Raw genomic sequence first — 13,589 nt, forward strand, 5'->3', positions numbered from 1 at the left:
TCAGATAAACCCATTCGGATGATCTTTTTCCTTGTGTGAATTTGTTGCTTGTAATTTTCAAAAAATTGGCCTCATTTAAAGGTTTCAAGATTTGAACATAAAGTCATTTTTTTTCCTTTTCTTTTTTTTTTTTCTTTTTTCATTTTTGGCCACCCTTGGGATATGGAGTTACCAGGCCAGGGATCAGATCCCAAGTAGAGTCATGACCTAAGCCACAGCTGTGGCAGTGCCAGGTCATTAACCCACTGTTCCAGGCTGGGAATCGAGTCTGTGACCCAGCACTCCTAAGATGCCACCCATCCCACTGTGCCACAGTGGCAACTCCCCTTTCTCTTCTTAAAGACTGTTTTTAATGAGCCCTTTTAGGTTCACAGCAATACTGAGAGGAAGATTCAGAGATTTATCCTATGTCTCCTGTGCCTACACATGCATAGACTCCTCCATTATCAATATGCTCCATAGTATCAGTATGTACCAGAGTAGTACATTTGTCACAACTGATGAACCTGCAACAACATGTAAACTACCTAAAGTCCTTATTGTTCATTCTTGGTGTTACAGAGTCTATGGTTTAGACAAATGTAAAGTGACATGTATCCATCGTTATACTGTCACACAGAATATTTTCAATACCCTAAAAATATTCTGTACTCCACCTATTCATCCCTCTCCCCAACCTCAATTCCTCACAACCACTGATCTTTTTACCATCCCCATAGTTTTACTTTCTCTAGAATGTCATGTAGTTGGAATCTTAAAGCATGTGGCATTTTCAGATTGGCTTCTTTCACTAAGGAATGTGCACTTAATATTCCTCCGTGCTGTCCCACGGTTTGATAGCTCATCTCTTTTAGCACTATATAATATTCCATTGTCTAGGTGTATCACATTTTATTTATCCATTGACCTACTGAAGAATATCTTGGTAGCTTTCCAAATTTCGTCAATTATGAATAAAGCTGTTACAAACATTTATCTGGAAGTTTTATGTGTAGACATAAGTTTCAGCTCCTTTGGGTAAATGCTAAAGACAGGATTACTTGATCATATATAAGAAACTGCCAAATTTTCTTCCAAAGTGGCTGTCCCATTTTGGTTTCCCTCCCTCCCGCAGTGAATAAAAATTACCTTTGCTCCCGATGTTCACCAGCATTTGGTATTGTCATTGTTCAGGATTTTGCCCAATTTTAAAAAGAGTTCACATACTATTTTGTTTCCCCCAGTTTTACAATTGACAAATAAAATTGTAACTTCTTAAAGTGTACATATGACTATTTGATAAACATATGCATTGTGAAGTGGTTATTAAAGTCAATTCGGTTAACTTATTTATCACATTCACATAATTATTTTTTCATGTGATTTGAGAAGACTTAAGATCCACTCTCTTAGGAAATTTCACGAATACAATACAGTATTTTTAAGTACATCCATCATACTGTCATTAGCCTCCTCTGAACTTATTCTATTCATTTTATAACAGAAAGTTATAGCATCTCCATGTTTCCCCACCCCTACACCCTGGGCACCCACAATGCTACTCTCTTTTACTTTGACTTTGAGTTATTTATTTATTTATTTACTTTTTAGATTCCACACATGAGCAGCACCATACAGTATTCATCTTTTTCTAGCTTATTTCCATTCGCTTCATGGCCTCCGGTTTCAGTTTCATCTGTTATTACAAATGGTAAGACCCTTGCCTCTTTATAGCTGAATAGTATTCCAGCACACACACACACACACGCACACACATCACATCGCATTTTCTTTATCTGTTTATCTGTTGATGGACACTTAGCTTGCTCCATGCCTTGGGCGTTGTGAGTAATAGTGTTGAAATGAAATGAGAGTGCAGATCATCTTTTCAAGATACTGACTTTTTTTTCAGATATATTTCCAGAGGTGGGACTGCTGGATCGTATAGTAGTTCTATTTTCAAATTTGTTTTATTATTTATTTATTTATTTATTTTTTGTCTTTTTGCCTTTTCTTAGGTCACTCCCAAGGCATATGGAGGTTCCCAGGCTAGGGGTCGAATCGGAGCTGTAGTCACCGGCCTACACCACAGCTCATGGCAACGCCGGATCGTTAACCCACTGAGCAAGACCAGGGACCGAACCCGCAACCTCATGGTTCCTAGTCGGATTCGTTAACCACTGTACCACGACTGGAAGTCCTATTTTCAAATTTTAAAGGTGTCTTCATACTGTTTTCCATAGCGGCTCTACCAGTTACGTTCCACCAGCGGAATACAAGGGTTCCCTTTTTTTCACATCCTCACAAACACTTGTTATCTTTAGTCTTTTTGATAATATCCATTCTAACAGGTGTGAGGTGATGTCTCATTGTGGTTTTGACTTGCATTTCTCTGATGATTAGTGATTTTGAGCACTTTTAATACACCTGGTGGCCATTGTGTGTCTTCTTCGAAAGAATGTCTGTTTAGGCCCTTCGCCTCCTAGTAAACTTTTCTGCCATTTAATATGCATGGGATCAGTAGTGATGGCTTCTTTTCCCTTTCTTATTTCATTAATATTTGTCTTCTCCCCCACCTTTTGTTTAGCTTGGCTAGACATTCATCAGTTTACATGATTTTTTCTCTTGTTTTTATTGTTTTAATTTCATTCATTTTTATTCTATTTTTAATTTATCTTCTTTTGTCTTAAATTGCTCTTCTTTCTGTAGCTTCTAAGAATATATAGTTTGTCTGCAGTTAATATTGCTACTCTAGCTTTCTTTTGATTAGTGTTAACATAATGTATCTTTTTCGATTCCTTTGCTTTTAACATAGCTAAATCTTTATATAATTTGGAGATCCTGTCCCCTCAAAGTCTTTGCAAATACCATATGACCACAGAAACATATGACCATATGGCTGGTTGTGGGGTACAGGAGCTATAGGAAACTCAAGGCTGATGTTACTTACCTGACATAGAGTAAGATAATAAGATGGTTTGGAGGATTAAATAAGATTAAAACATATACAGTGATCAAACAATTCTTAATGCTTTTGGCATTGTTAACATTCAGTGCACGGAAATTTTTGTGATTAATGCTAAATAGGAAGTTTGGATTAGGCCCTCATATTTTAGCCTAAGATTTTCTTGGTTATTGCTATCAAACTAAAAAGAAAACTTTTTGAAATGCTATTGTATGAATAACTTTCTCTTATACAGTTATGAAATTGGCTACATAATATTGTTCTGATGATGTGCTCAGATTATGTGATTTATTTGCTGAATCTGGTGTCCATAATGGACACCAATTTTGATGAGTTTGTAGAAGACTTTTTCATTGGTGAGAGATAATTTTCTTTTTTACTCAGTATTTTATTTTATCTTGTTTTATTTATGCCATATGGAAGTTTCCAGGCCAGGGATCAAGCCCGCACTGCAGCAGCAACCCAGGCTGCCTCAGTGACAATACTGGATACTTAAGCTGCTATGACACAAGAGACCTCCTTGGTATTTTAAAGAAATCAGAAGCAGCAACATAAGAAATCAAGCAGTTCTAGAGAAAGGTCTTTACTCCCTGATAACCTCTTCTCTGCTTCTCATTTCTGCCCATTAATTTTGAGATGCATATGCCATTTATACCAAGTCATTCATATTCATTGAAAGTACTCTTTTTTTTAGGGCCCTTCAACAGGTGACCATAATGACTTTCTTAAATGTGCAGAGAGGCCGCATGAGATTCCGTCTTACGGAAGAATAAGTTCACCCCCAAGTATGACTAAGAGCTAGGTTTCGAAGAGATAAATTGATGTATCTCAATCCATTCCACAACATTGCTCACCTGATGTCATAATATCATTCAAAACGCTTGCACATGGTTTTAGTTTTTGTTACCGCCTCATTAACTATAGGAAGTAGGCTTGGGCACATTCTTTCCAATAATCAAACACTACCTCCCAGGGTCATGCTCTTAGATAAGAGTGAGGGAGGTAGACCCTTTTGTGAAAGAGACAGTGGAAAGACAGAGACAGTATTGTAAATTTGCTAATAAAGGAAAACAGAAGCGTAAATACTTTCTATGGCATCATTTCCAAGATACTCTCTAGACTCTCAATTTCTCACACCATTCTAGATTCTGTCATTTTGCGTATGTCTGTTTGCAACACCATTTTTGTATTATTTGAGAGAGTATGGATATAAATATGAATATTAAGTGATCGCTTGATTTGCCTTCATAAACCATGGTCTTCCTTTTCTAATATGGCTAGCATAAAGAGGGAAATCTTTAGTCAAATAATCTGTCTTTTTAAAAACAAAACATTACCAAAGGAAAAATTCTGGAGTCCAGCTCCAGTGGCCAGGGAGTGCACGTCCTGAAAGGAGAGGGGCGGCGTCGGCAAATGCACATTGAGACAGCGTTTTTGTCCCTTCTTTCAGAGCACTGGACTGCTCAAACTTTATATTGGCGTAAGTGGTTGATTATATAGACAGTTTCTAACTACACATTACATCATCGTGTTAAAAGTACATTGGTCAACTTTTAGATTTTGTTTTTCAATCACATGGTGTAGCAGCAATATGTCATGTTCTAAGATCTTCAACTTAACTAAATTTAGTGAGTACAATTCAGGGACAAACAGGCACAACATATCATGTGGGAAAGAGGAGACCCAGCACAAACTACCTCATGGCCAGCCAATTTTTACAAGCTGAGGAGGCCACAAACATAACAGTTCTTGTCTTCAGACTAGTGTCTATCTTCAAAGTCCTCGGCAGAGAGACAGTGTGAGAAAATACAAATCAACTTAGCCAGCTATCACTAAAATCTTCTAAAATCAAGGATAAAACTCACAGCTAGGTTTCTTTTGATCATGAATAATATATGTCTAACTGCTATAAACCTCATTAAAATCCTAACTCTAAAGTTTACTGTATAACTAGTAAGTAGTTAAACACTATGTTTTAATTAAGTTGGATTTAGAAAGGGGAAGGTCCTACAGGATGAAATTCTTATTATATTATTGTAATTTTGTGAAATCACAAATCACCACAGGAAAATAAGAATGGAAAATAAGAATAATAAATAATCAGGAAAGACTGAAGAAAAAAACTGAATAACCAATAAAACAACAGGAAAGATTAGGTCACCTGAGAAACAATCCATGTTCTTTGGCGCAAACATGGAAATTGTTTTCCCAGGAAAGCCCCAATTCTTCCCCATCAACATCGCAATGAGAGCCCTGTAACCTGAGGCCTGCCCTCGGATTGCACCATACAGGCGGGCCTCAGCCTGCCCTCGGTTTTTCACCCTACGGGCAGGCTTTCAGCTTGAACCGTTCAGGTGAGCTCCCTTCCTTGGTTAGGAACCTGCCTTCGGGTTTTTCTGATGTCAGGCAAGGTCCCTTCCTTGAGTCCCTGCATCTCCTCGGCTCCCTGCAGAAAAAGAGATAAATTAGACCTCTTCTGTTGCATAAAAACTGCTCTTATTTTCTTGGAAAACTAATATAAAAATCTATACAGTCTCATTTCAAATAATAATTCTGACAGCACATGTTATCTTAAATTTCTTTTAAATTTTTCAACCCCTTTTAATTATATTTTCTTGATAAATTAAGGACGTAGTTTAATAATGCTTTAAATTTTATGACATGTTTTCTTGGTGCCACAGGAGAAGAAATTTTAGAGATATTAATTAAGGTACATATTTTTATTTAGTATGAAATAAATTTTATTTTTGTATGTGGTTGTAGTAAGCTTCTTACAACATACTCTATTTTTGCACGAACCTATAATTTACCTTGCTTTGAAATGAGAAACAGTGGAGATTGCTGACATCTACACTGCTGTTACAAAGTAAACATTGATCTTCTCTATATAACTTTAAATGGTTAAGACCTTGTTTTAGGCTAGTAAGAGGCATTGATGATTTATAACTACATCTAACTGAAAGAGCGAAATGAAGTGTTGAAAGAATTTATGCAGAGAAAGAGTTTTTCATTTCGCTTTGTTTCCAGAGGTGCTTTAACAAAAATTCATTGGTTTGAAGAAAAGGCCCTTCTCTGGACCATGTTCCTGAAGGCTTGCTTCACTTGCTGATTTCGTAGAGTGTATATAAAAGGATTCAAAAGAGGGGCCACTGAGGTATTGAGCACAGCCACTCCTTTGCTTAAAGTCACCCTTTCCCTTGCCGAAGGCTTAATGTACATGAAGATGCAGCTGCCATAAGAGAGGGAGACAACGATCATGTGGGAGGAGCATGTGGAAAAGGCTTTTTTCCTTTGACTTGTGGAAGGAAGTCTCAGAATCGTCCGGACGATATATGTGTAGGGGAGAATAACTAGTGTTAGCGTGACCATGAGTGTGACCACAGCTAAGAAAAATGCCATGAGTTCTAGAAGGCGAGTGCTGGAGCAGGACAGCTGCAGAATTGGAGAAGAATCACAGATGAAATGATCAATTATATTGGAGGCACAGAACTCCAACTGCAGCAGCAGGATGATTGGTGGAAAGATGATCAGGAATCCTGCAAGCCATGAGCTGAAGACAAGAAGTGCACAGACTCTGCTGCTCATGATGATGGTGTAATGGAGAGGTTTGCAGATGGCCACGTAGCGGTCATAGGACATGGCGGCCAGGAGGTAAAATTCTGTCACCCCCAAGAAGATAAGGAAAAACAGCTGAGCCACACAACCATCATAAGAAATGGTTCTGTCCCCCGTCACGAGAGTGACAAGGAATCTGGGAATGCAGACAGACGTGAAGGATATTTCTAGGAATGCGAAGTTTCGAAGGAAGAAGTACATTGGCGTCTGCAGATGGGGATCTGAAAGGGTGAGGGCGAAAATGGTCAGGTTCCCGGTCACACTCAGCACGTAGGTAACAAGCAGGAATGTGAAGAGTACAGCCTGCCACTGTGGATCATCCGTCAATCCAAGAAGAATAAACTCTGTTAGTTCAGTGTAATTTCTCATTATTTTCCTTCTTTGTTTTAGCTGTAAAACAGATGAAGGTGTAAGAAAGTATAACACCGGCAAAGACACACGTACACACATACACACATGATCATGCACACATGAATACACACTGAAAAATATTGCTGCCTGGGCTTTTAGAGAAAAATGATTTTGTAGTACCCAGAAACAAAATACTTAAAATAACTTTGTAATTCTTATGCCATATATTAATTCACTATCCTACATTTCCTTCATTGCATTCTCACACGTTTCAGTGTAAATCTCTGTGTGCTAAATATTTCAATATAGTCCTGAAAACAAGGGAGAAAAGAGGTTGAAATCTCTGAGATTGAAACCTCAAATAAGACTCTGAGAGCTTACCTCCAGCACACCACAATACTCTTGAAGATATTTTTTGTTGCTTTCTTCTTCATATACATTTTTAATTTGTTGATTTCGTATAAGCATTTCTTTCTCTTTACCCATTTGAACTCTTACAGTCTATGGAGTCAACTCAGGTGTCCATCTGGTCGATTAATGTGTCCCTGATAATAGTACACAGAGAGAGGTTTTTAATGAGTAGGGGGGGCGGGTAGGTTCCCTTCTAATTCCAGTGTCTGCACTGCAAGACATTCTAGTTTTAAACAGTAATCTGTTATAATGGTGTCTTTTAGGTTGTAAATATATCACTCGAATATATTTTATTAACTTTAGCTACCATATATCTACTCTATGATATATATGTGTGTGTGTGTATATATATATATATGTCTGTATGTGTGTGTATATATATATATATTTACATAACATATATAAAGAAGTACTTTTACTTAAGTCCTAATTTCATTTTTAGAACTGTCAGGTATTTCTGCTTATTTCCAAAAATCATTTTGGCACTTCTCCACAATGGTGCCAATTCTTTTCTTGATGGATGATGAAAGGCAATAGTTAATATTCAAATTACATTTTTTGGAAAGGCAACCCTTCCTCCTTCTTTCCTCCCTTCCTTCTTTCCTTCCTTCCATCCTTTCTCCCTTCTTCTTTCTTTGTTTCTTTTTTTCTAATATAACTCTTGGTATTACACAGGATTTGTTTAACTGTTTGCTCCATTAAGCATCATAAAAGGGAGTTATCAAAGTGTGAAAGTATATGAAAGCTCCTTACATGCATCTTGCTAAGGGGAAGAAACCAATATATAAAGACTACATAATGTATGGTGTCAACAATATGATTCTTTCTAAAGACATAGTTTAGTGTAAGACAGTAAAATTTTTTGATGGATTCAGGGGTTTGCAAAGGATGGGCTATGAATATCAGTCTAGTGGATTTTCAGGACAATGAAAATAATCTGTGGAAAAGTATATTATTGGATCCATGACATTTTATGATTGTACAAAACTATAAATTGCTCATTCCTAAAGGCAAACTAAGTTAAAATATGGACTTTAAATGTTTAAGTGTCAGTGATTCATTACTGGTAACAAAGGCACCACTGTAATGGTGGATGACGATAATGAGGGAGGCTATGCCTCTGCGGGAGAAAGAGGTTTGTGGGAAATCTCTGTATCTTACTCGCAGGTTTGCCTTGAATCGAAACCTTCTATAAAAAATCTTTAAAATCTTTTTAACATATTGGTATTAGTGTATGCACAATTGATAAGATATTTTAAAGGATTCAGTGGATCAAATAATATTTGAAAATGGGAAACAAGTCATTATTTTCCCTTAAAGTGTTAGATGTGCTGGGAGTTCCCGTCGTGGCGCAGTGGTTAACGAATCCAACTAGGAACCATGAGGTTGAGGGTTCGATCCCTGGCCTTGTTCAGCGGGTTAAGGATCCAGCGTTGCCGTGAGCTGTGGTGTAGGTTGCAGACGCGGCTTGGATCCCACATTGCTGTTGCTCTGGCGTAGGCCGGCGGCTGCAGCTCCGATTAGCTCCCTAGCCTGAGAACCTCCATATGCTGTGGGAAGCAGCCCTAGAAAAAGCAAAAAGCCAAAAAAAAAAGTGCTAGATGTGCTGTAATCTAAGATAATTATTTAAATACTTAATGTCTAGAAAGACTGCCCAAGTCTGCAATGCCTCAATGCCTTATTTGTTATCTTATATTTTTTAGAGGTTTAAGAGCTTTCAAAAGAATACTATTTTCTCAGTAACAGCCATTATATTTAATATGTTAATGAACTTACTCAAAATTTTTACCTACAAAATTGCTGGGAGGGATGTATTCCCACTTTCAACCATCTGTTTTCTTTGTGGTCATAAACCATGCCATAAACATGCTCATCTTTAATTATAAATGTTGCATTTGTATTTATATGGTGTTAATCTGTAAGTGAAAATTTTATTTAAAATAATAAATCATGGACAACCTGTTATTAAATAAGGCTACATGGAAAGTTAATGTACAGGACCTTATCTTAACTTGATTACATCTGCATAGACCCTCTATCCAAATAAGGTCGTATCTACAGATTTCAAGATCGGGCATGAACTTTTTGAAGAGCACAGTACAAACCAGTATAGTGCTGAAAACATTCTAAGAACAATTTTAAAAAACAAATTATATCTCCATTGATATAAATATCCTAATCATTTTATTTAACTTAATAGAGGAAATGTTCACTTATTGATTTGTCTTACAATTCCAGTGAAATCACTAATGTTTGACATCTTCCACGACTTACTAGATATGTGTACATAGAAACATTTTTAATTTTTATTTTTTTAGAAGAATTTTTATTTTTTCCATTATAGCTGGCCTAAAGTGTTCTGCCAATTTATTTTTTCCATTATTGCTTGGTCTACAGTGTCATGTCAATTTTCTACTGTATAGCAAAGTGACCCAGTTTATTTTTAAGCTTAAAGGTATATGCAGTATTTATCCATTTTTCTCTTCACACTGATACACAAATTGAAAAATAACAACTTGCCTCAGAACCTAGCTACTCTGTCACCCAGTTTGTAGCCCCATGCATTTTCCATTTGTGCATTCTTCTCTCTTAGCTATTAAGCTTTATGAAGAAAAATACTTTATTCCCTTGTAGTTCTGCCCCACATTTATCTTTTGCATGAGACAACTGATCCAAAAGTATATTTCATAAATGTACAGGAAAGCCTCTCCTATTCATCCTAACCTGTTCAATTAATTTCTAGCTCTGCTGGATGTACATTCTTTGTATTTGGCTTGCTAAAATCATGATATTACCTTCTCCATATTTCAGACAGCCATATTTTTGTTGTGAATAATAGAATAAGTAAAAGCATTGCTTCTCTGCCAGACACCTGCAAAGGTCACACTAAGCAAATGTGATTAAATTTTTCTCTATTTTATGACGATTCTTGGGAAATAGTTTGGGAAATAAAAGTAGAATATCAGAAACCTTAAGAAGCTGTGGAAACATACTATCAACTTCTTCAGTAAAATTGGTCTAGAAGTTTAAGAAACAATATTTAAAGAAAGAACTGCCAGGGATATGGCAACACTGGGTATTATGAGTGTAGATTCTTAGATCTAACGTCACTCTGGTTGCACTAATGGCTTCTGTTTTTGAGTTTAAGTGTTTTGACCTAAAAAGAGAGTCATGCACTGATCTCCTGGGAAGAAAGCAAAGTCCAGGCCACATCTCTGTCATATCACAGACCAGGAGGGATTTCAGGAAGTCACTCTCAGCACTCTCAGTAGGCACCTATCTCTCCTCTATAGTGAATCTCCCTTGAGAATGGTTACACATCTTTGTGTCCCAGAGAGGACCTGAATGTTGACACTTCTCCAAACAGTCACTTCCATTAATCACAATTACTTACTATTTCATGAGTGATCAAATAATGTGAAATCACAAAAATAGAACCCTTAATGTATCAATGATGATATTGATCTTGATGAATCATATCATTCCTCCCCTCCCGTTAATATACTCTCCACCTAAATATCTTTAAAAGAAGAAAAGAAAGAGAAAGAGAGAAATGAACCACACGGTGATCACAGAGTTTGTCCTCTTAGGCCTTTCCGATGATCCCGACCTTCAGGTTGTGATTTTCCTCTTTTCATTTGTCACATATGTATCAAGTGTCACTGGAAACCTGACCATCATCACCCTGACCCTGGTGGACCCCCATCTACAGACGCCAATGTATTTCTTCCTCCGGAACTTCTCTTTCTTAGAAATCTCCTTTACTACTGTATGCATCCCCAGATTTCTGGGCGCGATTATCACCAGGGATAAGACTATTTCTTATAACAACTGTGCGGCTCAACTCTTTTTCTTTATTTTCATGGGTGTGACGGAGTTTTACATTCTAACTGCCATGTCCTAGGACCGCTATGTTGCCATCTGCAAGCCTCTTCATTACACGACCATCATGAACAGGAAACTCTGCATCCTGCTTGTCCTCTGCGCGTGGCTGGGCGGGTTTCTGACCATTTTCCCACCCCTTATGCTTCTCCTCCAGCTGGATTACTGTGCTTCCAATGTCATTGACCACTTTGCATGTGACTATTTCCCCCTTTTGCAATTGTCTTGCTCAGATACATGGCTCCTAGAAGTAACCGGTTTTTACTTTGCTTTGGTTACCTTGCTGTTCACCTTGGCCCTAGGGATTTTATCTTGTATGTACATTATCAGGACTATTTTGAGAATCCCATCTGCCAATCAGAGAAAAAAGGCTTTCTCCACCTGTTCCTCTCACATGATTGTCATTTCCATCTCTTATGGAAGCTGTATATTCATGTATGCTAATCCCTCGGCCAAAGAAAAGGCATCACTGACAAAAGGAGTAGCTATTCTCAACACCTCTGTTGCCCCCATGCTGAACCCCTTCATCTACACCCTGAGAAACCAGCAAGTAAAACAAGCCTTCAAAGACATGGTCTATAAAGCAGTATTTTCTGCAAGGGAATGAATATTTTGGTTAAAAAAAAAAAAGACACTCTCAAGAGCATACACTATCTGTATAACTACACTTGCTCTTTTTGTTCTCTTTACACTCCACATTACAGTTAATATATTTTTCCGATCCATTTGTTTCACTTCCATGCCTAGGAGTGTCCACTGCGTTGTTTACTGACATTTGGAAATATAGTAAAAGTTATTTCTCCTTCAGAATTTTGTGGAAATGAAATATATTTCTTTAGTAGATACAGTATAATACAAAGTAAAAAATGGTTTTCATTCTGTCAATATCAATCCCTAAAAGGTACACATAATGTCACATTGTACTTCTAACATAGAGTTTCCAAATTAATGTGTAATTTCTTCCATATTTTCAAGATGAACATTGATATTTTCCTAAGGTTTAAAGAATCTACCTATTTCATATTGTAGAATACTAAATTCAATCCATAGATAAAATATGTACAGAGCAGTGCACTTTAAAGGAAGCGTTATTTTTTGTGAAATTGAGTATATATATTCAAGAGAAATTTTGATCAGGATATTGTATATTATTTATAGAACTTCTGTGTTCTCTATACATGCAGTAAAAGTACGATATTGCCACTTTCATGAATTCAACAATCATACTTAATGGCAAATATTTTCAATTCTTTGCCTGGTTGTTATATACGTCCATTTCCTTAGGGTCTATTTTTGGAGATTTATTTTGTTTATTTGATTGGGCTATTTCCTGTTCCTTCATGTCCCTTGTAACTTGGTGTTGCTCTACACATTTGAGAACCATCACCTCTTCCAATCTTTTTTTTTTTTTTTGTCTTTTTGAGGGCCGAACCCACAGCACATGGAGGTTCCCAGGCTAGGGGTCTAATCAGGAGCTGTAGCCATAGGCCTACGCCACAGCCACAGCAACGCCAGATCTGAGCCACATCTGCCGCCTACACCACAGCTTACGACACCACAGCTTACGACAACACAGATCCTTAACCCTCTGAGCGGCCAGGGATCGAACCCAAAACCTCATGGTTCCTAGTCGGATTCATTTCCGCTGTGCCGCAACGGGAACTCCCCAATCTTTTTTTTTTTTTTTTTCCCCAATCTTTTTAAGCTGACTTGGTTCAGGGGAAACCATCACCATTCAGCCCACCTAGAGATTCTGAGGGCTTCTCAAATCTTTTCTGAGAATGTGTCTTCTCAGATTGTGTTTCGAGATTCCTAACTAGAAAATTTTGTCCATTTTTTTAACGCAGAGCTCATAATCTCTTACTCTCTGTCTTCTGTAACTCATCTCCTTGAAGCAAAGGCAAGTTATGCAGCTCTTTGTTGTTCTCAGTTAGCCCTTAGGCATCTAGAGATGTCAGGTCCCAGAGGGGCTCCGTGAGGAGCTAGATAGACATGAGTCCTTCAGGCGACCCTGAAAAGGCCTCATGTCTGGGACACACATTCCCCACTGCACCCAACTCTTTCTCCACTGGGAAGAGTCACTAAAGTGTACTGACCTCAGTCTGCTCTAAATGGGTCCTCTGGAGCACAGCATTTTCCAGAGAATCCTCTTACAGTGTCATAAGCCATACTTTCTTTCAATTACTTCTTTCTAAATTAGTTTTTGGTTTTTTTTTTTGTTGTTGTTGTTGCTTTGGTCTTTTTAGGGCCACACCGTTAGCATATGGAGGTTCCTAGGCTAGGGGTCAAATCAGAGATACAGCTGCCGGCCTAGGCCACAGCCACAGCCATAGCAACGCCAGATCCGAGCCACATCTGCGACCTACACCACAGTTCATGGCAGTGC

At 37.7% G+C, this 13,589-nt stretch overlaps 1 protein-coding gene and 1 pseudogene across 1 annotated transcript; one reads left to right on the plus strand and one right to left on the minus strand.

Annotated features, from left to right (window-relative positions):
- Positions 1 to 5,852: 5,852 nt before the first annotated feature.
- Positions 5,853 to 6,931, minus strand: LOC125131693 (olfactory receptor 6C75-like). The gene has a single exon (XM_047788462.1). The coding sequence runs from the start codon at positions 6,926 to 6,928 to the stop codon at positions 5,990 to 5,992; it is 939 nt and encodes a 312-aa protein (XP_047644418.1). The 5' UTR covers positions 6,929 to 6,931; the 3' UTR covers positions 5,853 to 5,989.
- Positions 6,932 to 10,874: 3,943 nt separating this feature from the next.
- On the plus strand, positions 10,875 to 11,810 carry LOC125131694 (olfactory receptor 6C3-like; annotated as a pseudogene).
- The last annotated feature ends 1,779 nt before the right edge of the window (positions 11,811 to 13,589 follow it).

This window comes from Phacochoerus africanus, chromosome 7 (genome assembly GCF_016906955.1).
Source record: "Phacochoerus africanus isolate WHEZ1 chromosome 7, ROS_Pafr_v1, whole genome shotgun sequence".
In the NCBI taxonomy this organism is placed as follows: domain Eukaryota; kingdom Metazoa; phylum Chordata; class Mammalia; order Artiodactyla; family Suidae; genus Phacochoerus; species Phacochoerus africanus.